The sequence below is a fragment of the Meles meles genome, chromosome 14 (genome assembly GCF_922984935.1).
Source record: "Meles meles chromosome 14, mMelMel3.1 paternal haplotype, whole genome shotgun sequence".
Taxonomy (NCBI): domain Eukaryota; kingdom Metazoa; phylum Chordata; class Mammalia; order Carnivora; family Mustelidae; genus Meles; species Meles meles.
In genome coordinates this window covers 77506586-77530352 of record NC_060079.1, presented here as the reverse complement: position 1 = coordinate 77530352, position 23767 = coordinate 77506586, and the positions used below count along the sequence as shown (strand labels likewise).

Below are 23767 nucleotides of genomic sequence, written 5' to 3'. Positions count from 1 at the left end.
GAGAGCAGATCCCAAGAGTTCTCATCACAAGGAGGACTTCTTGGTAACTAAACCTATTGTGGCCATCATTTCACAATATATGTAAATCAAACCATCATGCTGGACACTGTTAGCTTATATAGTGGTATGTGCCAGTTATTTCTCAATAAAACTAGAAAATAGACACATTTTTTAAATAAAAATTTTTAAAAACCAGTTTACAATACCATTAAAACACTTAGGGATCTGTACAGCATCCCTAAGTACATACATAATACTGTACTGTATACTTGATTTGCTAAAAGAGTACATCTTAAGCGTTACCACCACATACATAGAAAAAAGTAAATATGTGAGCTGATGGATATGTTAATTAAGACTTAATTGTAATCGTTTCACAAAATATATGTCAAATCAGTACATTGGACACTTTAAATATACACAGTTGTATTTGTGTATTATACCTCAATAAAGCTGGGAAAATTAGAAAAAAGGTAAAAAAAGGAATAACAGTATCAAATATTGTTGAAGATATGAAGAACCACCAGACTGTCCATACAATGCTGGTGGGAGTGTAAAATGGTACAACCCCACAGGAGAACATTCTCCCAGTTTCTTAAATATGTATCCATCCTATAATTAGCAATTCCACTCCTAGGTATCTACCCAAGAGAAACAAAACATATAAACATGTCCTCAAAAAACGTGCACAAGAAAATGTGGCATATCCATACAGCAGAAAATTATTTGACCGTATAAAGGAATGTAGTTCTGGTCCATGCTACAACACAGATGAACGTTGAAAACAGTATTCTGAGTGAAAAAAAAACAAAAACACACAAAAGGCCACACGTTTTATTATTCCATTTATGGGGCACCTGGGTGGCTCAGTGGGTTAAGCCGCTGCCTTCGGCTCAGGTCATGATCTCAGGGTCCTGGGATCGAGTCCCGCATCGGACCCTCTGCTCAGCAGGGAGCCCGCTTCCTTCTCTCTCTCTCTGCCTGCCTCTCTGCCTACTTGTGATCTCTCTCTGTCAAATAAATAAATAAAATCTTAAAAAATTATTCCATTTATATGAAATGTCCATATTAGGCAAATGCACAGAGATAGAAAGTAGATCAGGGGCTGGGGGGAGGGGGCTGGGGAGTGACTGCTAATGGGTATGGGGTTTCTTGTGGGGGTTATGAAAACGTCCTGGAATTAGGTCATGGGGACTGATGCTCAACTCTAAATATGCTAAAATCCATTGAACATTTTTTTATATTTTTAAAGGGCACACTTTATGGTATGTGAATTTTATTTCAATGAAGCTGTTACTCAAAAATTTTTTAAAGACACATACATTAATGTTCCCAACAGCTTTACCCACAATAGACCACACTCAGAACAATCCAAAGGGTCATCAGCAGGGACACAGATAACAAACTATGGTATACTTACGGTACCTAATACCACTCGGCAATAAAAAAAGAAGCATGACATGCATGACAAAGTGGATAATCTCACAAGGCCAGATAAGAAAGAATATTGTACGACTCCATTGACGTGAATTTCAAGAACATGCAAAGCAATTCCACAGTGATAGAGGTTGTCTCTGGGGACTAACAGGAAAAGAGAATGAGGGTACTTTCAGTGCAATGAAAATCTTCCTTATCTTGACTGGGGTGGTGACAAACAAGTATATTCAGTTACCAAAATCCACCTAATGATACAATTAAGATCTGTGCATTTCACTGTATTAAATCTTACCTAAATTAAAGAGAAAATGGGAAATTAACGTACTTTTTACAGTGAATAGCAGGATGTTTTCTACTTGATTCTCCAATTAAGATCCAATATTCGACTTCTTGTGGTGAGAGAGGGCCCCTGCTAAATATAAAATTCATTCATAGTAAGCTTAATAAAGGCCATTAGCTCCTTTGAAAATATCGCTTCTACTATGTTAATAAAAGATATACTAACGTTTATTCAAATACGACATTCATTAATGCTAGAAAAGATGCTGGAGTTTAGGTTTGAACAAATTTCTTAAGGCCATTAAAGAGAAAGCATAAAAGAGAAAGAAAAACATTGTAGCAAGCTACCAGCATTCTCCAGCCATTCCTCTCCTTTCACTGTGCATTTAAAAAGTTTCAAAAGGCATTCTAGGGGCACCTGGGGGGTTCAGTGGGTTAAGCCGCTGCCTTCGAGTCAGGTCATGATCTCAGGGTCCTGGGGACTTTCTGCTCAGCAGGGAGCCTGCTTCCCCCTCTCTCTCTGCCTGCCTCTCTGCCTACTTGTGATCTCTATCAAATAAATAAATAAAATCTTAAAAAAAAAAAGGCATTCTAAAAATAAAACCCTAAAGTATACCAATGCCCTAATCCCACCTCTGGAAACTAATCCAAGTAAGTCTGGAGTCAAGCAAGGGGAGGGATTTGCCCAGCTGTAAAGGCATCCAGGCGATTGTGAGGTACAGACAGAGGTGTGCCTTAATGGGTACAAAGTAGAAGGACCTACTGTTGCACGTTTTATATTTGATAGATGTCAGGAGTAAGGTGAAGTTGTAGAATGAGACCATAGAAGAAACAACATACTTCACCTCCAGACAGATGAATAAAACATTTCCAAATTTGGAGAGATCAAGTAGTTTCCCCCTTGTTCCTCATTCACAAAAATACACTGTTCAGGGGCGCCTGGGTGACTCAGTGGGTTAAGCCTCTGCCTTCAGCTCAGGCCATGATCCCAGGGTCATGGGACCAAGCCCCGCATCGGGCTCTCTGCTCAGCGGGGAGCCTGCTTCCTCCTCTCTTTCTCTGCTTGCCTCTCTGCCTACTTGTGATCTCTCTCTCTCTCTGTCAAATAAATAAATAAAACCTTAAAAAAAATACACTGTTCAGCTTCCTGGTTCTCCCAGGTCTCAGGATCCTGTCCCTGGATCCTGCAACCCCACAGCGCCGTGAGAGGGGACTCATGCTGCATGGCGTCCAGCCTCAAAGAACCCATCCTACCCCCAGATGACCGTACCATACTCTCCCTGCCTGACCCTCAGGTCTCACTGAAGAAGCAGTGCTGCCCCTTCCTCCTCTGGAAGTACCAAGGTCACTCTCCCGGGACAAAGTGGGGAACACTGACAAATTCCACATTTTTTCAGAAAAAGAAGAGGCTGCTTAATGGACTCAGCAGGGACAATTTTTTTATACTAGACTCCATAATTCATTTTCCATGTGGCACAACGGATGAAAACACCATGCCATAATACGTGAAGTCCTACGCAACCATTTTACAATAAACGTAAGAGTGAGTTTTCAAAAGCCTTTCCCTTCATGAGTCTGTTAACAACAGTATCGAAGCGGATAATGTAAAAGCACAACTAACCAAATGCCATTCTGCAAAAGAATTAGATGAAACATAAATGAATAGTCTACCTTTAAAAAAAAGATGTCTAACTTGATCTAAAGAAACCAAATAACCAAATCTTCCAATTTCTGAGCAACTAAGTATTTCTTAAATGCTTTCTACCACATATTTTCTTGGGGAATTAGCCACGAAAGATAGGTAAATGCTTACCTGAATGCTTTATTAGCTTTCACAGGGGTTGCTTCAAAGCCAATTGGACAAAAATAATGATTTTGGCAATGATAGATATAAGCCAGCGATTCATCTTTCAATCCATGAGTTAACTTCGACAAGGCCCCTGAAGCTACACAAAACAAAAGCAAACAAACTGAAGAACCATAAAACACTGTCAATGCTTTACACAAACAACTAGTTAAGGACTGTAAGACATGACTCGGAACACACTGACATTGCTGAGGAAGAGTGAGAAACGATTGGCAGATACAAAAACTATTAATACATTTACTTTCAGTTTTACCCTTTTGACTGAAATTCAGATAAACTGAACAGCAAACTAAAGACCTGAACGAAGCCCTTATTTATCAAAACCTCCAATAGCGCATACCTGTCTACAGGATTTAATTACCACATAAAACCCAACGGCTAGTGTATACAACAATGGTCTCAACTTTTCGGGTTGTGCACACCTGTCACTGGAGATTTCTGAAGAAACATGCCCATGAGAAGCACTTTTGTTCACAGACTATATAGACCACGGTCTAATATGACTTCGTAAAAGATATACCAAAGGTAAGAATTTTTGAATTAAATTAAAATACTGGCATTCTAGCATGTTCTTCCCATTCCACAGTGGTCATCTCGCACAGCTCTGGTGGTCTGTACGCTGATGTGGATGGGTAAATGGAAACTCCAGATAAGACACAAACCCCCAAAATGCAACACACACTTTAGTCTTGCTACAGAAGCTACCCAGAGGGACAGCTTTCGAAGCCAAGTGATAAGAACATCTCCCAGACAGGCTGCTCATACCACAGAATCCTCTTATAACTGTTCCTCCTTTTAGACTTCCCACAGCTCTATTAGTTGTGAAGTCACTTCAAAAGTCGTACCATAAGCAATAAGTTTTTACCAGCACTCAATACTCAAACCCACTAGATGAGGTTTCATTAACTTGCATCTCCTGGAAGAAACTGAATTATTCACGAACAAATAGCCCGTTAAAACTGGAAATCCTAAAAATAGGCGAAGTCGATGAAAGGTGGCAATTTATGATTTCCCTGATTGACTTTCCAGCCACTGACACAGCTGAAGACCAATAAGAACAGCAGGTCAATGACTACAGCAAAGCTAAGGCAGCAGGACGCCACCCCACCCCTCACAGACACCATAATTTGTGAGCTGCGAGGGGATGATAACATTTCTAGCTTCAATTCCTTCTCCAAGGTTTCCTCGAGGTCTTCCCCATAGACCTTTACTTCATGGCCTACCAGCAGGACATACCTGCATGGCAAAGTGAACTTTTCCACTAAAATTGCTATTTCATAATGACAAGTGATAAATCTTTCTGATGCTTTTGGTTGACTTCCCTCGGCAATTTAAAAACGAACATCCAGGGCACCTGGGTGACTCAGTTGATGGGACGTCTGCCTTCTGCTTGGGTTGTGATCCTAGGGTCCTAGGATCGAGTACCGTACCCGGCTTCCTGCCCTGTGGGGAGCCTGCTTCTCTCTCTGCCTCTGGCTCTCTAGCTCTCATGAATAAATAAAGAAAATCTTAAAAAAAAAAAAAAGCAAAAAAAAAAAACTAACATCCAAGGGCAGCTCTAATGGATGAACTAAAATTCAGAAGAGGATCCTTATGTCATTACCATAGTTGAATGTCATTGTAGGTAGGCTCCAGGATCGTGAGCAAAAGTAAATGTAAGCATTTGGACTCCTAACGAATTCAATAATTACAAAAGATGGTTATACATATAACTGGTTTAGAAAAAACTCTTAAAATCCTTTTTAAAATTGTGAAAATGTCAAACACAAAGTTTTCCCAACTAACTAAAACTTTTACTAAATAACTAAAGCTTATAATAAAAGGGATTTTTAATTATAGCTTTTTAATGGATATCTTTAAGTATTTCACATTTTCCTTCTTTAAAGTCGAATGTAAAACAAAACACCTGACTTCATTAGTGTGACTGTGAAGAGTAATGACTCTAATGTCCTGGAATATATTCAAGATCTTAGGAGCAAATGAGGTAGGTAAGAAAATTTGTTCTCATTAACCTTCACATCTTTTTGTCTGCTGCACTCTTTTTTTTTTTTTTAAGAGTACATGTGCTACAAACGCTTTTGACCATATCCTCATTTTCCAGATTCTGATTGATTTAGATTAGGGATTACCAAACTTTTTTCTTAAAGGGCCAGAGAGTAAATATTTGAGGTTTGTGGGTCATGAGCATTCCCCACACTAGTCCCCTCTGCCATTGTAGAATGCAACCAACCACAGGCAATGTGTAAGCAAATGGTTACAGTTGTGTTCCAGCCAAACTTTGTTTACAAAAAGGACTGTAGTTCGATGACACCGAATTTAATAATCATTTTCAAACTTTTTTGGATATAGAACCTTTCTGCAAGGAAAGCTGATATGGCAGGCTAGTGCATTAAAAGGCAAAAAGCCATGGCCAAAAAGGCAGTAGGGAATCTGGATGCCCAGTCCTCTCTGCTCTTAGCACCAAGAGTGCCATGGAATTCCCATGGCCCTACTGAGTGCAATTTGAAAATCACTGAATTTCCTATCAATGGAAGATCCATCTCTTGATAGAAAGACTACAGCCTGATACACAGGGCATGTTAAACAACTGATAGCTGATACCCAGCTCCAGAGTGTCTGACCCAGTAGGTCTGGAGTGGGGACCAAGAATGTGCTAACAAGTCAGCAGGTGATGCTGATACTGGTCCAAGGATCCCATTTGAGACTTGGTCTAGAGTTAAAGGAAAATTCCATTTAACTCAATGCAGTAAGAAATCTGTGAGCACCTACTAACTATACCACAAACTGCAGGAAAACAGGAGGCAAGTAGTGCACAGTACCTTGACCGGCCCTCCTAGAAGATAAAACAAGTAACTTCACTACAGAGCGTAATAGGACAGTACCACAGAAAAGGGATATAACTCATAGGAGAAAGAGCACATCAGGTCTGAAGAATCCAGAAGGGTGGCATTCAAGACAGAAGTTAAGGAAGTGGTAGGATTTCAACAATCCAGACAGAGGAAAAGCCAGGAGGAGAAAACGAAATCATCGCAGGGAAGGGATGTAATCAGGGAACAGCAAGTGGGCTCGTTTAGAGCAGAGGGTATACGACAGCATAGCAAATCCTACCGTAGGGCACCCTCAGAATTTCAGGATAAGGTCAAAAAAGATCCCCCTCTGAAATAAAAGACAGTAAACACAGTATTTAATACATTAAGGTCATCATTCAAGGAAGTACTAGGCAGGAGAAGGCACAAAAATGTGTTACTGATAGAAACGAAATTCAGTACGATGCTTGGCCTACACCAGAGTATTTCTCAAAAATCCAAAACCTACAGGACAAAGCAACCTCTTCCAACTGCAGGCCGGGCCTGATCTGTATGGTGCACAAGGAGAAAAGAACTAGTAGAATCAGCTGGCCCGCTCTGCAGCAAGGAGGAGTACACTTCCTGGGCCGCCCACAAGAGAATTCTGGTCCCTTTGGTTATATATTCCTCACTCGAAGTTAATATACACACATTCTGGTATTCTTTGAGTCTGTTTAATGCAAGTTTGTTCTATAGAGCCTGATCATCTATAGGGAAACTATAGAGAACTCTGGAAGAATGTATCATAATGTATTTTACACCTTCAAAGACAAGAACCAGATTCTTTAATCCAGAAACATAACATTATCCTGCAAGGCTCGTCCTCCCTTGACATATTTTAAATACCACTGGTCCACGTAGGACAGCAGTGGAAGACCCATCTGCACTGGCTTTGAATGATGCTATGGATTTTATGCTTTCAGCAAGCATTGGAGAGCTCCGAGAGGAAGGGTCTATTATCACCGCACGGTGAGAAGTGCCAGGGTGTCTAAGAACTGGAGAAACCAGGGGATGAGGAAAACAGATTATTACTGCGAAGTCCACCTGAGACATGCTAAGGCACTGTGGTAAGCTCGTAACAGTGGCCACAGTGAGGTTATATACGTATTATATTGGGAAAGGGTGAAGGTAGCTATTCTTGGTTAAGCAAAACTAAGGAGTATAATACATACTAGAATAAAAATGAAATGCATGAACATTGGTATAATTGTTAGGCTACCTGATCAAAAAAATTAATCTAGGGGCACCTGGGTGACTCAGTCAGTTAAGCATCTGCCTTCAGCTCAGGTCATGATCCCAGGGTCCTGGGATTGAGCCCCATGTCCAGCTCCCAAGGGAATCTGCTTCTCTCTCTCTCTCTCTCTCTCTCTTTGCCCCTCTCCCTGCCCCCAATGGTGAACTCTCTCTCTCACTCAAATAAATAAATAATATCTTTCTAAAAAATTTTTTTAAAGATTTTATTTTATTTATTTGACAGAGAGAGAGAGATCACAAGTAGGCAGAGAGGCAGGCAGAGAGACAGGAGGAAGTAGGCTCCCCGCCGAGCAGAGAGCCCTATGCGGAGCTCAATCCCAGGACCCCGAGATCATGACCTGAGCCAAAGGCAGAGACTTAAACCACTGAGCCACCCAGGTGCCCCCATTCTAAAAATTTTTAAAAATTAATCTAGATTTCCCTGGCACAAATGTTGGTGGCTAAGTGAACCAACAGTTTTAAGTTACGTGAATAATAATAATAGTAATAAAATAATAATAAGTGAACCAATGTTCGAACTAGTTGTTGACCCACTTACCACACAAACTTTTATTATGAGTAATTAAAAAAAATGGGCACCTGGGTGGCTCAGTTAGTTAAGCAGCTAAACTTCAGCTTAGGTCATGATCCTGGAGTTCCAGGATCGAGTCCCACATCACACTCCTGGCTCAGTGGGGAATCTGCTTCTCCCTCTCACCCCCCCCATGCTCTCTCTCTCTCATTTTCTCTCTCAAATAAATAAATAAAATCTTTAAAAAAATACTTCTACTCATGTTAATAGTTAATCTGTTAATTTCAACAAAACCCCTGTATTTTTTTAATTTTTTAATTTTTTTATTAACATATAATGTATTATTAGCCCCAGGGGTACAGGTCTCTGAATCTCCAGGTTTACATACTTCACAGCACTCACCACAGCACATACCCTCCCCAATGTCCATCACCCAACCACCCTCTCCCTAACCTCCTCCCTCCAGCAACCCTCAGTTTGTTTTGTGAGATTAAGAGTCTCTTATGGATTGTCTCCCTCCCAATCCCATCTTGTTTCATTTATTCTTTTCCTACCCCCCAAACCTCCCATCTCCACTTCCTCATATCAGGGAGATCATATGATAGTTGTCTTTCTCCAATTGACTTATTTCGCTAAGCATAATACCCTCTAGTTCCATCCACGTCATCGCAAATGGCAAGATTTCACTTCTTTTGATGGCTGCATAGTATTCCGTTGTTTATATATACCACATCTTCTTTATCCATTCATCTGTTGATGGACATTTAGGTTCTTTCCATAAAAACTCCCGTATTTTGTTTTTATTCCATGAGTGAGCTTGGTTTCCATTTACTGAGGGAGCCCTGGAAATGAGCATGTCAGCAAGCACTGGGGCATTCCAAAGTCCAAGAAGCCTAGTAACCAGGAAAACAGGCCTAAAAATTCTTTAAAAATAACTGAAACAAAAAGAAGCAGCACCTGGGTGGCTCAGTGGGTTAAGCCTCCGCCTTCGGTTCAGGTCATGATCCCAGGGTCCTGGGATCAAGCCCCGTATCGGGCTCTCTGCTGGGCGGGGAGCCTGCTTCCCCCTCTCTCTCTCCCTGCCTCTCTGCCTACTTGTAATCTCTCTGTCAAATAAATAAATAAAAATCTTAAAAAAAAAAAAGAAAGAAAGAAAATATGCATCTCAAAGTGTTTTTTCAAGGGAACAGCAACAAGGGACAATGGTTTTCACTACTGAACATCCCAGAGACAAACGAGAAAAGCCAGTTTTTCAACTCTTTCTTCCACAAAGAGGGAGAACAGAAAGGTCTTTTGCTTGACACGTGTACTACCCTTCTTCTGAATATGGTCAGAAGTTGGAGGGCAGCCCCTGCGAGGTCATGGTCGCCATATATGAACTCAGGGCTACTGAAGGCTACAGTTAAAGAGCTAGACAGACACACTGAGAAGATGAAACATAAGGCTGCACAGGCCAAATGACAAATGACAGATGCAAATAATCCGCCTTGTAGGAATGAAGAGGGACTGGCACGTGAAGCAGCAGGGAGAGCTTCAGCGATAAAGCCGGCTTTGAGCAGAACAACTGATTATTGAGGAGGAAGACAAGAAAATGCCAAATCCTCCAGGAAATACACATAGAAAACGACAAAGTCAGAATTCAAGTATTGTAATAGGGAAAATGAAAACAAAGAAAACTGGGAAAATATATTATTAAAATTCATTTGAAGGAACAGCAGCAATGAAGCTCCCCCTGCCAAGGAAAGGGGATTGGGCAGGGGAATAAGGGAATGGGTAGTACATTCCACTCTCAGTGAAAAAGACCTGGCAGATATTGCAGAAAGTGTGAACATATGGGTAAAAAAAGTCTGTAGGGGCCAGGGCCACATAGCCCAGATTACTAGGGACACTGGTGAATCTACACATCAAATCATTAAGTTAAAAAAGTCATGAAGGACTACTAGGCTGTTAGAAAATAAAACAAAATACAAACACTGAAAATATCTGCAAATGAGGGAGTTTCTAATAAAAGTCAGGCAGGGGCGCCTGGGTGGCTCAGTGGGTTAAACCTCTGCCTTCGGCTCAGGTCATGATCCCAGGGTCCTGGGATCGAGCCCCACATTGGGCTATCTGCTCAGCGGGGAGCCTGCTTCCTCCTCTGCCTGCCTCTCTGCCTACTTGTGATCTCTGCCTGTCAAATAAATAAATAAAATCTTAAAAAAAAAAAAAAAGTAGGGCATAAAATCTTAAAGTTGAACAGGATATTTGAGCAAAACATGTTTAAAATTCTGGAACGGTGGTTCCTAAATCAACTGTCTCCACGGCCCTATTAGTATTTTCCCACATCCCATTAATAAGTAACTACATTTTCTTACTTTGGGAATTCACTTAAATTTATATAACTGATGCTTCTGCTATACTCAGATTTTCTTTGATACCATATTCTTTCTGATATCATATTTTCTTTCATATTGTACTTTCTGAGTCTTGGTGACTCCCCTGATTTCCTTGAATTTTACCGACCTTTCTCTGCATAGGTCCTGACCCTCTACCTGGGTGCTTCTGACAGTAATACAACAAAAATTCATGAACTCTCTTCATGAAGAGAGGAGTCATGAAATCCTCTTCTGATTGGTAGGCAATAAGACAAGCAAGTAAAGGACTCATGAGTCTTAGGCTGGTGTCTCCTGGCAGCTTCATACATGATGCAGTCTTGGGACAGCAGCCCAAGGAGTATATCACAGCACTTTTCCATTGTCTCATACACATCCATGTGATATCCTCCCATTAATTATTGCATTATTTATAGAAAAGTTCTGCCAATTGCTGCTCTGGGTTTATGATGCTCAGCATGGCCACACCCAAGTGGTTACACAAGACCCCTTGGGGCACAGAAACAAAATATTAGAACTTTTATTTTTCTTTATTGTCACACTAGAAAAAATTAAGTTTTACTAATATTTATTCTATGGATTGAGCATGCAAGTCATGAAGGCTCACAGGCCATACATGCTCAGTCACCAGAGAAGGGTGGGTGTCCCACAGGGGAGGTGCTGGCTCACATTACTACTTACCGTGCCATGACACCCTTGCTCCAGCAAAATCCCATCTTCAGTGTAAATTTTTTAAGAGCTTTAATGAATAGAATCATTATTTCACTTTGTAATAACTGGAGAATGTTCAAATCTTTGGGGCCAGGAAAACATTCTACTTACCCTATGAAAATAAATGCAGAAATCTTATAATAAAATCAAGGTCGGGGGCACCTGGGTGGCTCAGTCGGTTAAGCATCTGACCTCAGCTCTGGTCATGATCTCAGGGTCCTGGAATCAAGCCCCGCGTTGCGCTCCCCACTCAGTAGGGAGTCTGCTTGTCCCTCTCCCTCTGTCCCTCCCCCTGCTCATGCGGTCCCTCTGTCTCTCTCTAGCAAATAAATAAATATAATCTTTAAAAAATAAATAAAAATAAAATAAAATAAAGGTCTTCTAAAAAGTATCCATTTCCTTTCACAAAAATTGTCCCAAACCCACTGACTAGATGACAGTCCAGTAACGCTGATGCCGGTAATAGTCATCCTGGCAGATACTTTTTAAACAAGAAAAATATATGGGGCACCTGAGTGACTCAGTCAGTTGAGCATCGGCCTTCGGCTCAGGTCATGATCTCCGGGGTCCTGGGACTGAGCCCCATCACGCTCCCTGCTTAGCAGGGAGCCTGCTTCTCACTCTCTTTTGCTATCTCTGTTGCTATCTCTGTCTCTCTCTCTCTAATAAATCAATAAAATCTTTTTTAAAAATCTGAAAATCAAAATAAAACCTCTGTGCTAAGGAGAAATAGAGCATTTTGGGGAAAAAAATCTTTAGTAATGTTTCTATCAGCATATAATTTTATTGCTGAAAATGACATATGTTAATTATAAACAATGTCAACTATACAAGAGCTCTAAAATGCACTAGGTTCATTAAAAGAAGCCAACACGGGACCCACAGAACAACAAGTGGTTAGGTTTGAGATGTGAAATCAGGACGACCAGGTCTGACGCCTGATTGTACCACTCACTAGCTGCGCAACCCTGTTCAGCTCTTCGAACTTCCCATGTCTGCTTCCTCCTCGGGGAAGGAGGAAATGACCCATCTGTACAGGACTTCTACAGAATTAAAGCAAGTAAGTCGGCACGGCGCCTAGCACGCACTAAACTCCCACTAAAAGATGGTTTTATTACTATAAAATTAATTTTTAAAAAACTGAAAAGTAGGAATATAAAGCAAAATATATCAAAATGCTCTTACATTTAAGTGAAATTACCTGGGGCACCTGGGTGGCTCCGTCCGTTAAGCTCCGACTCTATTTCAGCTCAGGTCATGATCTCAGGGTTCTGAAATCAAGCCCAGTGGCTGTCTCCACAGTCAGCAAGGAGTCTGCTTGTCCCTCTTCCCCTGCTACTCCCCCATCTACCACTCACAAGGTCAAGCACTCTCTCTCTCTTTCTCTCTCAAATAAATAAAGTCTTTTAAAAAATTTAAAAATAAATGAAATTACCCTCAGAAGCTAAAACATGAGCAAGATGACAATGGTCAGTATGATCTATAAAACAATCATGATAACGATGAGCGTCTTGTTCTGCAGACTGATACTATAAGCTACCATCACACCTGGCAAGGAAAAAAATCTAGAACCAATGTAATTAATATTATTTTCTTTTAATTTGAAGAAATAAAGTATAAGATATCTCTTTCCTAGAACAAAACATATATACATTCTTAGCAAATGTGTCTGGGGCTAACAGGCAGAGATGATTAAATATTAGTAAAAAGTACATTAAGGAATCAGCAGGATTACCAAAGATGCTCCTTCCTTGTCCATGCTGATTTTTAAAAGACAAAAACAAACAAACAACAACAACAAAAACAGACCAAAGATCTTAAAACCCCTAAACTGTATAAAACATTCGGTATTAAAGCAGGAATAATTGATATATACCAAATGAAAGCCAAGCCACTAAAATGAATGATAGCTTATGAAAACTCTATATATATCCATAACTAGTACTGATATGAGAAACAAAGGCAAAAGAAATGTAGCTTAAAATAAAATCTCCTTAACAGTTTGCAGCCCACTGATAGACACCTGAAACATGCAGAGCGTGACCTTCTTCAAAGAACCCTGGGCTGCCTTAGTGCCTTCGTGGTTAAATGGAACTTTATTTATCTTGGCAACAACTGGCCACTCAAGGTCCGGAAAGCCTTGCTTCCAGATCTTGGAGACTTGTACTATCCCTAACCCCCACTAACTAAAAAGTATACCACTCCTCACAATCCCAGAATAGCTCTTTCTGCCCACAGGTCCCATCCCAAGGAGAGGGAAGGGGAAAGGTCTAGGCAGGAGAGACAGGAGGCCCCTGACTCCCCTAACTGGACTCCAGAACTATTCCAGGCAGGTGGAGATGCCAAGACAGAGAGGAACAAGAGATAAGGGAACAAACCAAGATCGCAGAAGAACATCAAGGCCACAAGCTTCCCAGTCAGTTCTCAAAAGCCCACGGTGACAACACATTCAGGACCCCTCTCACTCTAGAGAGTTGTTTTCATTCCTTTCTGCTCTCACCTTCACTTAATGAACTTTCACTTGATTTCACCCTTTTGTGCCTCAAAATTCATTCTTCAACTCCGTGAGACCAGAACCCCGAAATCCTGCAACAGTACCCCTGCTAATTAAACTGTGACTGGGTTAGTTCCTATATTTGTATCTGCAAATAAATATGGCTTAAAGAGATAGACATTGATCATAATACATAAGCTTATCACAGAAATATTCATAGTATTCATAGTATGTTGTTGTCTAAAAAATTCTGAGTTTAGGACTATTTCATACAATAGAACGTAAATGTGAAAATAAATACAATTACATAAAACATTAAGTTTTTAAATTGATCCATGGTTTAAATAGTTTTTCTTCCTTGGGATACAGAGACCCTAAAAAACCCTGCCAATGACATAACAAAATTACTAGATAAAATATTTAAAAGATATGTTAAAATATATAACTGAAGGATTTCCAGAGATTGAACAAGAAATAAAAGTGGAAGTCCTACAAAGACCTTTGTGCTGAGGGTTTCTGCTAAACCCCATAGAAGGTAAGCTTCTACTCTGATTTCTGCAGGAGGTCTGCAGGAAATAAGGCTAGGGGTACCCAGGACAGAGCAGGAAGGAAACCAAAATATGCCTGTCACCCAAAATATGCCTCTTAGACATAAAAATTATTTTGAGTGGAAGACAATTAAGAAGACACAAATGCAGGAAAAGCTTTCTCAACCCTCCCCTTCCCTACCTAAAGGCAGGATATAAATTCTCCTTTTACGGGAGACAGGACTCTTAGCCCAAATACAGCACCAGAGGAATCTGCAAACAACCTTCTTCCATTAGTTCCCGCCCTATGAGTAACCTTCCCGGGACGCCCTGGGCTCCCAAAATCGCCTCCCTTTATCCCCTCACTTCTCTACAAATGTATTGTTCTTTGTTGCAGATGTTAAGTAAGCTGTTCTAAGCCCAGGCTGAGTTACTTTTCACCGAGGTTTCTCCCACCTGAAGTGTGCTGTACAGGTTAATAAACTTGTTCATCTGTCTTTTAGTTACAGGTCTCAGCTGAAAACCCAAGACAGGTGGAGGTAAGGTTTGCCTTCCCTTGCAAGAGGACAAGAGGAGGGAGCCCATGCAAAGCTAGGGCAACACGACGCAGTTTAAAGGTGAACCAGAAATAAACTGACTACACGGAACAGAGATCGAAGAAATGTCTCTGTCCAAATTTTGGATTGATAGTGGAGGAAAGATTTCCCCTAAGAATTCAAAATCATAAGCCAGTTCAAAATGACGCCACCTGTCTCATCACAACAAAAATCCTCAATTAGAGAGTTTAAGTAAAAATTGTCCCAGGTCTCCAGGAAATGGGTAAAACCAAATACAAATCTCTCAAGATTCTTAAATTCAAACCAAGCCCCAAACACTGCCACAGAAGTAGATCCAACTAAACAGATTACAGTTTTAAAAAATTAAATACACAAGGAAACACGGCATGTCAAGTGAAATCCAAAAGAAACAAAAGAAAGTAGAATCAGACAAATTTTCAATATTAGATTAAATACAGGGGGAAAAATGTTTAATGTATTTGGAACAAAAAAATAAAGGGGGCTTGAAACTGTAAGAAAAAAGAGACCTTAAAAAATAAAATGGGGGGGGGGAACCTGGGTGGCTCAGTGGGTTAAAGCCTCTGCCTTCAGCTCAGGTCATGATCCCAGAATCCTGGGATCGAGCCCGGCATCGGACCCTCTGCTCAGCCAGGAGCCTGCTTCCTCCTCTCTCTCTGCCTGCCTCTCTGCCTACTTGTGATCTCTGTCTGTCAAATAAATAAATAAAATCTTTAAAAATAACAATAGTCAAATAAATAAATAAAATCTTTAAAAATAATAATAATAAAAAAATAAAATAAAATGGGGAAGATGAAATGTGTGAAGGTAGTTAAAGGTACAAACTTGTGGTTATAAAATCAGCCAGATATGGGGATGTAATGTACAGCAAGGAGACTCTGGTTACTGATGCTGTATTGTAGAGTTGAAAGCTGTAAAGGAAGTAAAGTTTGAAAGTCCTCATCACAAGAAATCTGTAACTATGTGTGGTGACAGATGTGAGCCACACCTATTGTGTTGGTCATTTTGCAATGCATACGATAGCAAATCATTATTATGTTATGGAGCCAGAACTAATATCATGTTATAGGCCAATTATACCTCAAGCTTAAAAAAATTTTTTTAAGCAGGTTTGAAAAAGAACTAGATATTCTGGAATGAAAAACATGACAATTCTTTTAAAAACTGAAATTCAATGGACAATTTCTTTAAAAAGCCAACTAGACAACATTGGAAGAGAAAATTAGCAAACTGGAAAGTATATCCTTTCATGGTTTTTAACTGTCTGACCAGTTCCTGAGGGGGGTGTGCTGATAGTCTCACTAGAAACAGGAAAAAAAAAAAAAAAAACCCACACACACGTACACACACACACACACACACACACACACAGAAACAGAAAAACACACCATTCATTTAAAAAGCTGCTTTTTCCACAAGGACAGGTTCTCTGTAAATGCACAGAATTCAGGGAGTAGGAATAAAAGCTAACATTTACTGAGTCCTGACTCTGTGTCAGACAAGGAGCTAGGTATATTACAAATATGTCTCTTTTTATCTTTGCAGTGACCCTATGGGATGTGTACAGATATGGAAAGACAAAGGTCTACACCGGGCTCAGTAGGCGGTCCTAAACGCCTTGTTCAAGGTCACAGAACCAGTGTGTGTAGAAACCGACACGTCAACTCCCAATATGCCTGACTCAGAACCAACTTGATACACCTGCTACAGGTCAACAGAATATATCCTACTCTCTCTTCAGTCCTCCGCTGTGATAAACCAAGTACCCTCTCACTTTGTCCAGACTGGTTAGGTTTCTTGGAGCCTTCTTCTCTATGAGGTCTCCACCTCAGCCTTCCGTGTCTATCCTTGGCTCATCCAGCTTCAACAAGAATCCCGCTAAGCCAGTTTAGAGAGACTCTCTCACCCACCATCCCTGACCAGTTTCCTCATGCCCCGCTGTTGGTGTCCAAGCCTGTAGCCTGCCCTTGCCCTGCCTACTATTAGAATCCTCTCAGACCAGTTAGCAAGAATCCTCCTAATCCCTCTTCATGTCCCCTTATAGTAACCTCCCATCTGCTGACCATCCCCTCATTTGCTAACTGACCATAAATTAGTCTTTGCTGTACTCAGGGTTGAATCCCATCTCCACCCCCATGATAATAATCCATTACGACAGTCTCGAAGGAAGACTTCCTTATCATTTTTTTTAAAGATTTTATTTATTTATTTGACAGATAGAGATCACAAGTAGGGAGAGAGGCAGGCAGAGAAAGAGAGAGAGAGAGAGAGAGAGAGAGAGAGAGGGAGAGAGGAGGAAGCAGGCTCCCTGCCCAGCAGAGAGCCCGATGCGGGACTCGATCCCAGGATCCTGGGATCATGACCTGAGCGAAAGGCAGAGGCTTTAACCCACTGAGCCACCCAGGTGCCCCGACTTCCTGATCATTTTAACAAGTGTCAGAATAATTTTTTCTTTAACTATAATTTTCTGGTTAGTAAAGTCAAACGTCTATGGTGAAATGTGAAAGATGGAAATTGTCAGTATAATTAGCATATAACTAAAACAATCCTGAAGATAAATTCCATTACCCTGTGTTATAGCCAAGACTATTCTGTAACAGAACTACGTCACTTTCAAAATCCACTGTCCTGGGGCATCTGGGTGGCTCAGTCAGTTAAGCGTCTGCCTTCTGCTCAGGTCGTGATCCCGGGGTCCTGGGATTGAGCCCTGCATCGGGCTCACTGCTCAGCTGGAAGCCTGCTTCTCCCTCTCCCACTCCCCCTGCTTATGTTCCCTCTCTTACTGTTTCTCCCTCTCTGTTAAGTAAATAAATAAAATCTTAAAAAAAAAAATCCAAAATGGAAAAAATAAAAAATCCATAGTCCTGTTGTTAGACATGTTGTCACTATGCAGGCCTAACATCAAATATTCTAAAATCCTGGCATTCCTTTTTAGGAAGAGGAGCTGCAATTTCCATGTTGCTTCCTGGAAGAATTTTATTGGCATGCACACACATGTGCACACACACACAGGCACGCACGTACACACACCATAGGTCCAAACAATTCAAGCAATGCACCAAAGTAGTGTTTAGGACATACTTTAAAATTCTAAAAGTTCTGCATGCAAAGATGAGAAGAGCTAAAAATATTTACCCATGTAAAGAGAAGTATCCTACAGATTTCTAGTATGAGTTCCCCCTTGGATAAAGACATATAAAAGTAACAGACTGTGTTTAAGGTTTGCATAATGCCCCATGAACCAAATCAACAAATCTTTGAGATGGATCCTAAAGCATGTATGTGCACATGGGTGTGTGTGTGTGTGTGTGTGTGTGTGTGTGTAAAAATCTTCTGCATATTACTTACCAGTTTCTCCAGCTGTCTTATTCTTCCCATGAGGCTTATATAGAACATACGAGCATCCTTTTACGTGGAAGTGGTCATTAATTTGCCTAAACCACCTAAAAATGACAAATATGAAAATTTGCTCGTATAACAGTTCCATAGCTCAGATGCCGCTATTCCAATTCCAGCAAAATTCAGGCAGCACCCAAATTTGGCATCTCTCCCAGAGGCTGGGGCCCAGCAGCTGGAACCACGGTTTTACTATCAACGCACATCTACAGCACTGTTATTCTGCAGAACTAGAAATAAGGTATTGTCTGGAAGCAAGGACGTCATACCTCATAAGTGTTGTATTTCCAGTGAAAGGGCCAAACCTAATATCTTCAAATGGGGGTTGAAAGCCCAAAATATGTAAAGCTTCTTCTTGGGTAATAGGTGGAAGACTGCAAGAGAAATACTGCCTTCATTTTACAGTTCCAGTCATATGCAAATATGACCTGTCTCCATGCTGATACGCTCATCCGATTTACAAACAATTTTAGGAATACAGTTGCCCCTTGAACAACATGGGTTTAAACTGCACGGATCCACTTATACACAGATTTTTTTTTAAATAAAATGTAGTATTTTAAATACATTTCTCTTCCTTATGATATTCTTAACAACATTTTTTCTCCAGCTTACTTTATTGTAAGAATACAGTATATAATACAAGCAACACACAAGCATGCGTTCATCTACTGTTTATGTTATTGGTAAGGGTTGTGGTCAACAGGAGGCCATGAGTCATTAGAATTCGGGGGAGTCAAAAGTTATATGTGGATTGTAGACTGCCCTGACCCCTGTGGTTTTCAAGGGTCAACTATATTCTTAATATTTATTTTGTCACAAATAATGCATGCTTCTTATTTTTAGGTAAAGGCTTGTAACAAAATGTAGCAATTTTTTTCTTGATGTATGAAAAACTTATTCTTAAAAATCTTTAATTACAGAAAAAGCAATACCAAATAACTTCTGAATTTGGAATTTAGGGATACCAATAAATTAACATACTTACTTTCCAGCTCCCATCGTGCTATATAAAAAATTCCAACACGAAATTAATGAGGAGATACCACAAGAAGTCTTGTACTGTGGGCGGCTTATGCAGTACCTGAGAGAACAAAAGACTGTTTTCTTCACTTGAATGAATACAAAATATGCATATAGAAATACAATACTCAGGGCAGTTAAAGGTATTAGCATGTTGAGAACTTTACTCACCTAATCCAATGTACAATCTTTACTCAGTTAATATATTTTCAAATTTATTAAATGTATCATCAATGCATAACAACAATAAACCATCCAGTTTAATAAAGTTAGCTAAGTTTAACTAACCACTAGTTAAAATAATGATATGTACATGTAGACAACAACTAGTAAAATTTCAGTGTAAGCTCCTAATTGAGCTACATACATGATTATTTGCAACTTCAAAAATACTGGGAAAACAAGGGATACTTGGGTGGCTTAGTTAGTTAAGCAGCTGCCTTCGGCTCAGGTCATGATCCCAGCATCCTGGGATTGAGCCCAGTGGCAAGCTCCCTGAGCAGTGGGGAGCCTGCCTCTCCCTCTCCCTCTGCCTGCTGCTCCCCCTGCTTGCGTTCTCACTCCCTGACAAATAAATAAAATTTTAAAGAAAAAAAAATACTGGGGAAACAAAACAAAGTACTGTCCCCACGTATCAATTTTTCAGATTCTTCAACTCAAACTAAAAAACATCCGTTTTTCACCCACTATGTCCAACAAAAACCCCTGGGTGAGAAGCAGTGGTTCCATCGTCAGGGAGAATTTTAAAGTGTAGCACAAAAGCCTTCCATGGCACAATTTTGTTGCACTGAGTAATCCAGACAATGCTCCAAATTGTCATGTGTCAAGAGAAGTGACTGCAGCTAATGTGAACAGAGGAGAAAAGAAACAGACCATACAATCAGAAAGAAAGAAATAGTATTGGCTTTCTTTTTTTTTTTTTTAAAGATTTTATTTATTTATTTGACAGAGAGAGATCACAAGTAGGCAGAGAGGCAGGCAGAGAGAGAGGAGGAAGCAGGCTCCCCACGGAGCAGAGAGCCTGATGCGGGGCTCGATCCCAGGACCCTGAGACCATGACCTGAGCCGAAGGCAGCGGCTTAATCCACTGAGCCACCCAGGCGCCCCTAGTATTGGCTTTCAAATTGCCTTTTCCCAACTGCTTTCTTCTTTTTTTAGATTTTTTTTTTAATTGTTACTTATTTGACAGAGAGCGAGAGCACAAGCATGAGCAGGGGGAGGGGCAAAGGGAGAGAGAGAGAGAAGCAGGCTCCCTGCTGAGCAAGGAGCCCAATATGGGACTTGATCCCAGGACCCTGGGATCATGACCTGAGCCGAAGGCAGATGTCCAACTGACTGAGTCACCCAGATGCCCCAGTTTGTTTGTTTGTTTGTTTTTTAAGGAATCTCTACACCCAATGTGGGGCTCAAACCCAAAACCCCGCAATGAAGAGTCACACGTTCTATGGACTGCGCCAGAAAGGTGCACCTCCCAACTGCCTTCTAATAAAGGTGCTAACAGTGGCCAAAACAAAAAGGAGAAATAAGACTTATCACTAAACACAGCTTTAGTCTGACCTTAAAATTAATTACAAAAATAAAAATTACAGATCTATGTATGTAGATTTGTATAGGTACATATAATATGCATAATGGCACATATACAAATCAACAATCCTTGTATCTATAGACTGAACCAGGACCTTTAAGACTAAGATACAAAAGATGTTCATGGTCACTCAACTATATGGTTTTCATGTAGCCACATAACACACTAATTGTTATGGATTGAACTTCACCTCCCTAAAAAGGTATGCTGAAGTCCTAACCACAGGTACCTATGAATACAACCTTATTTGGAAACAGGGTCTTTGCAGATGGAATCAAGTTAAGATAAGTCACACTGGAGTAGGGGTGGGCCCCTAATCCAAGATGACTGGTGTTCTTATAAAAAGAGGAGAAGGACACACAGAGACAAGAATGTCTGACGGACGAAGACCCAGACACACGGTGGGAGGAAACATAGACAGAGACGGAAGTGTCGCATCAGCAAGCCTAGGAATGCCAAGGGCTGCCATCAAAGCACTGGGAGGTAGGATGAAGCAGAAAATTCTACCCCACAGATTTCAGAGGGAATGTGGCTTGCCAACAGCTTGACTGCAGACTTTCAACCTCCAGAGCTATGAGAGTTTCTGCTGTTCTAAGCCACCAGTTTATGGCCCTTTGTTATGGTAGCCCTAGGAAAGTCACACACTAATCATCCTCCAGGGAAGACTGCAAACTGGTTTATATCCACAAAAGAAAAAACCAATGAACACTTTATGAACGATTCTGTTTTTATCTATTTGCACAGAAATGATCCTGGCTTGAGAAAGTGTTAGCATTCCAGAACTCTCATTCCAGAAACTCTCGTTTCGAACTCAGAAGCTAACTTCTGGAAGTGCTCCGGTATTCACAGCTCCCACCAACATTCTGTTCTGCAACTCAATTTCCTACAAATGGACTTAGCAGTCAACATGACTTTTTTCCTACTGCTTTCCATTCCTTTTCTTCCCCTCCAATACTTTGAGTGGTTTACATTCCTTGTTGAATGGCTACGTGTTCATGAGTATTGTAGTCGCTGAATTCTCACGTGATTGGGAGTCTGTTGCTTCCACACTTGAATGACAATGTGAATGTGACATTTGGTGACTTTTTCTCTCCCGAGAAACATGACTCCACAGTAGCCTGGTAGCCAGCGCTGCCATGGTGAAGACCGAGACCAAAGGGGTAATTTCCCTTCGTATAACTGGTTTTGCACCTGGAGCCCAGGATTCCTTATGCTTGACTTTCAGTAACTCGCCTAGAACATGCCTTGGTGCTCATCAATCGATGTTCCTTCCCTGGGATACAATTTACCCTTTCAATCTGCAGACTCTAGCCTTTCCTTATTTTGGGAACATTCCTTCCAGTTGTGTCTTCAAATGATTTTTTTTTTTCTATTTGTTCTGATCTCTTCCTCGAGAATACCAGTTAGTGCTATTTGGAACCTCTGTTAGCCATATTTATCTGCTCTGTCTTTTTCTTTTTAAGATTTTATTTTTAAGTCATCTCTACACCCAATGTGGTACTCAAAGTCACAACCCCAAGATCAAAAGTCACACGTTCCCCGACTGAGCCAGCCAGGAGCCCCAATACTTATCTGTTCTTTAAGCATTTTTATGTCTTTATTCTTTTCTATGTGAGTTTTGTGTGATTTCCTCATACTGGCTCACCATTGACTTGATTGTGTTTTTCACTGGGTTGGGTTTTTTTCTCTTGCTCCTAATGTGGTTTTCACATCTACAATGACTTTTTTTTTTTTTTTGTCCTCTACTTCTTTCCAAGGGCACGTCAATTACTTCCTTCTGTTGTCATACAATCTCTTCTTTGAATTCATTTCAAAAAGTGTGTAAGTTACTTTTTTGATATAAAGGAATTATTCTGAATTTTAACTTTACTTCCTAGACTAACGCTCCCAGCGATGTATATGCCTTCTGCAGTTGTCCCTGGTTATGCTTATTTGCAACTTTGATATACATATATCAAGTTGCTTCCTCTATGATTTTTACTCATCCTTGAATAGAGCTGATTATCACTGAAGAGTTGTCTCCTATCTTCGATTCCCATCGTCAAATCTGCCCCCCATTTTCGTTGATTTAAAATAATTTTGGTAGAAACACAACATAAAATTTACCATCTTAACCATTTTTAAGGGTACAGTTGAGTAAAGTTAGCTATATTCATATTGTTATGAAAGAGATCTCTAGAACTTTCTCACCTTGCAAGATTGAAACTCTACACCCACTGGACAACATACTTTTTCTCCTCCTGTCAGTCCTGACAACCACCATTCTTCTTTCCATCTTTATGAGTCTGACTACTGTACACTTCATATAAGTGAAATCTACAGTATTTATCTTTTTGTTACTGGCAACCACCATCCTACATGCTGTCTTTATGATTTTGATGACTCTTAAGTATCTCTTATAAGTGAATCACACATTACTGGTCTTTTTGTGTCCAGCTTATTTCATATAGCATAATGTCCTCAAAGTTCATCTATGTTGTAGCATGTGTCAGAATTCCTTCTATTTTAAGGCTGAATAATATTCCATTCTAGGGATATAGCACGTTTTCTTTACTCCTTCATCGATGAACACTTGGGCTGCTTCCCCCTCTCTGCTATTGTGAATAATGATGCAATGAACATAGTATGCAAATATGTCTTCAAGATCCTGCTTTCAATTCTTTTGGATATATACCCAGATTTGGGATTACTGGATCATATGGTGCCTTAGCTCAGGTTGCCATAATAAATTACAACAGACCTCGTAGCTTCAACAACATTTATTTCTCACGGTTCTGGAGGCTGAGACATCCAAGATTGAGATGCTAGCAAATCCAATGAAAAACTGCCTCCTGTTTAGCATATGACTATCCTCTCATTGTATCCTCCCATCATGAAGCATGATGTT

At 40.4% G+C, this 23767-nt stretch overlaps 1 protein-coding gene across 3 annotated transcripts in view; it reads right to left on the bottom strand.

Moving 5' to 3' along the window:
- Nucleotides 1–23767, bottom strand: part of BIVM (basic, immunoglobulin-like variable motif containing) — a 43126-nt gene that overhangs the window by 3804 nt on the left and 15555 nt on the right. For 2 of the 3 annotated variants that reach the window (XM_046028206.1, XM_046028207.1), the window contains exons 4-8: nucleotides 19258–19353; nucleotides 18539–18643; nucleotides 18222–18316; nucleotides 3530–3662; nucleotides 1763–1849 (exon numbers count right to left, since the gene is read on the bottom strand). In XM_046028206.1, coding sequence (XP_045884162.1) covers nucleotides 1763–1849; nucleotides 3530–3662; nucleotides 18222–18316; nucleotides 18539–18643; nucleotides 19258–19353 — 516 coding nt within the window. The remainder of the gene's footprint in view (nucleotides 1–1762; nucleotides 1850–3529; nucleotides 3663–18221; nucleotides 18317–18538; nucleotides 18644–19257; nucleotides 19354–23767) is intronic. The other variant, XM_046028208.1, reaches the window with a different exon arrangement.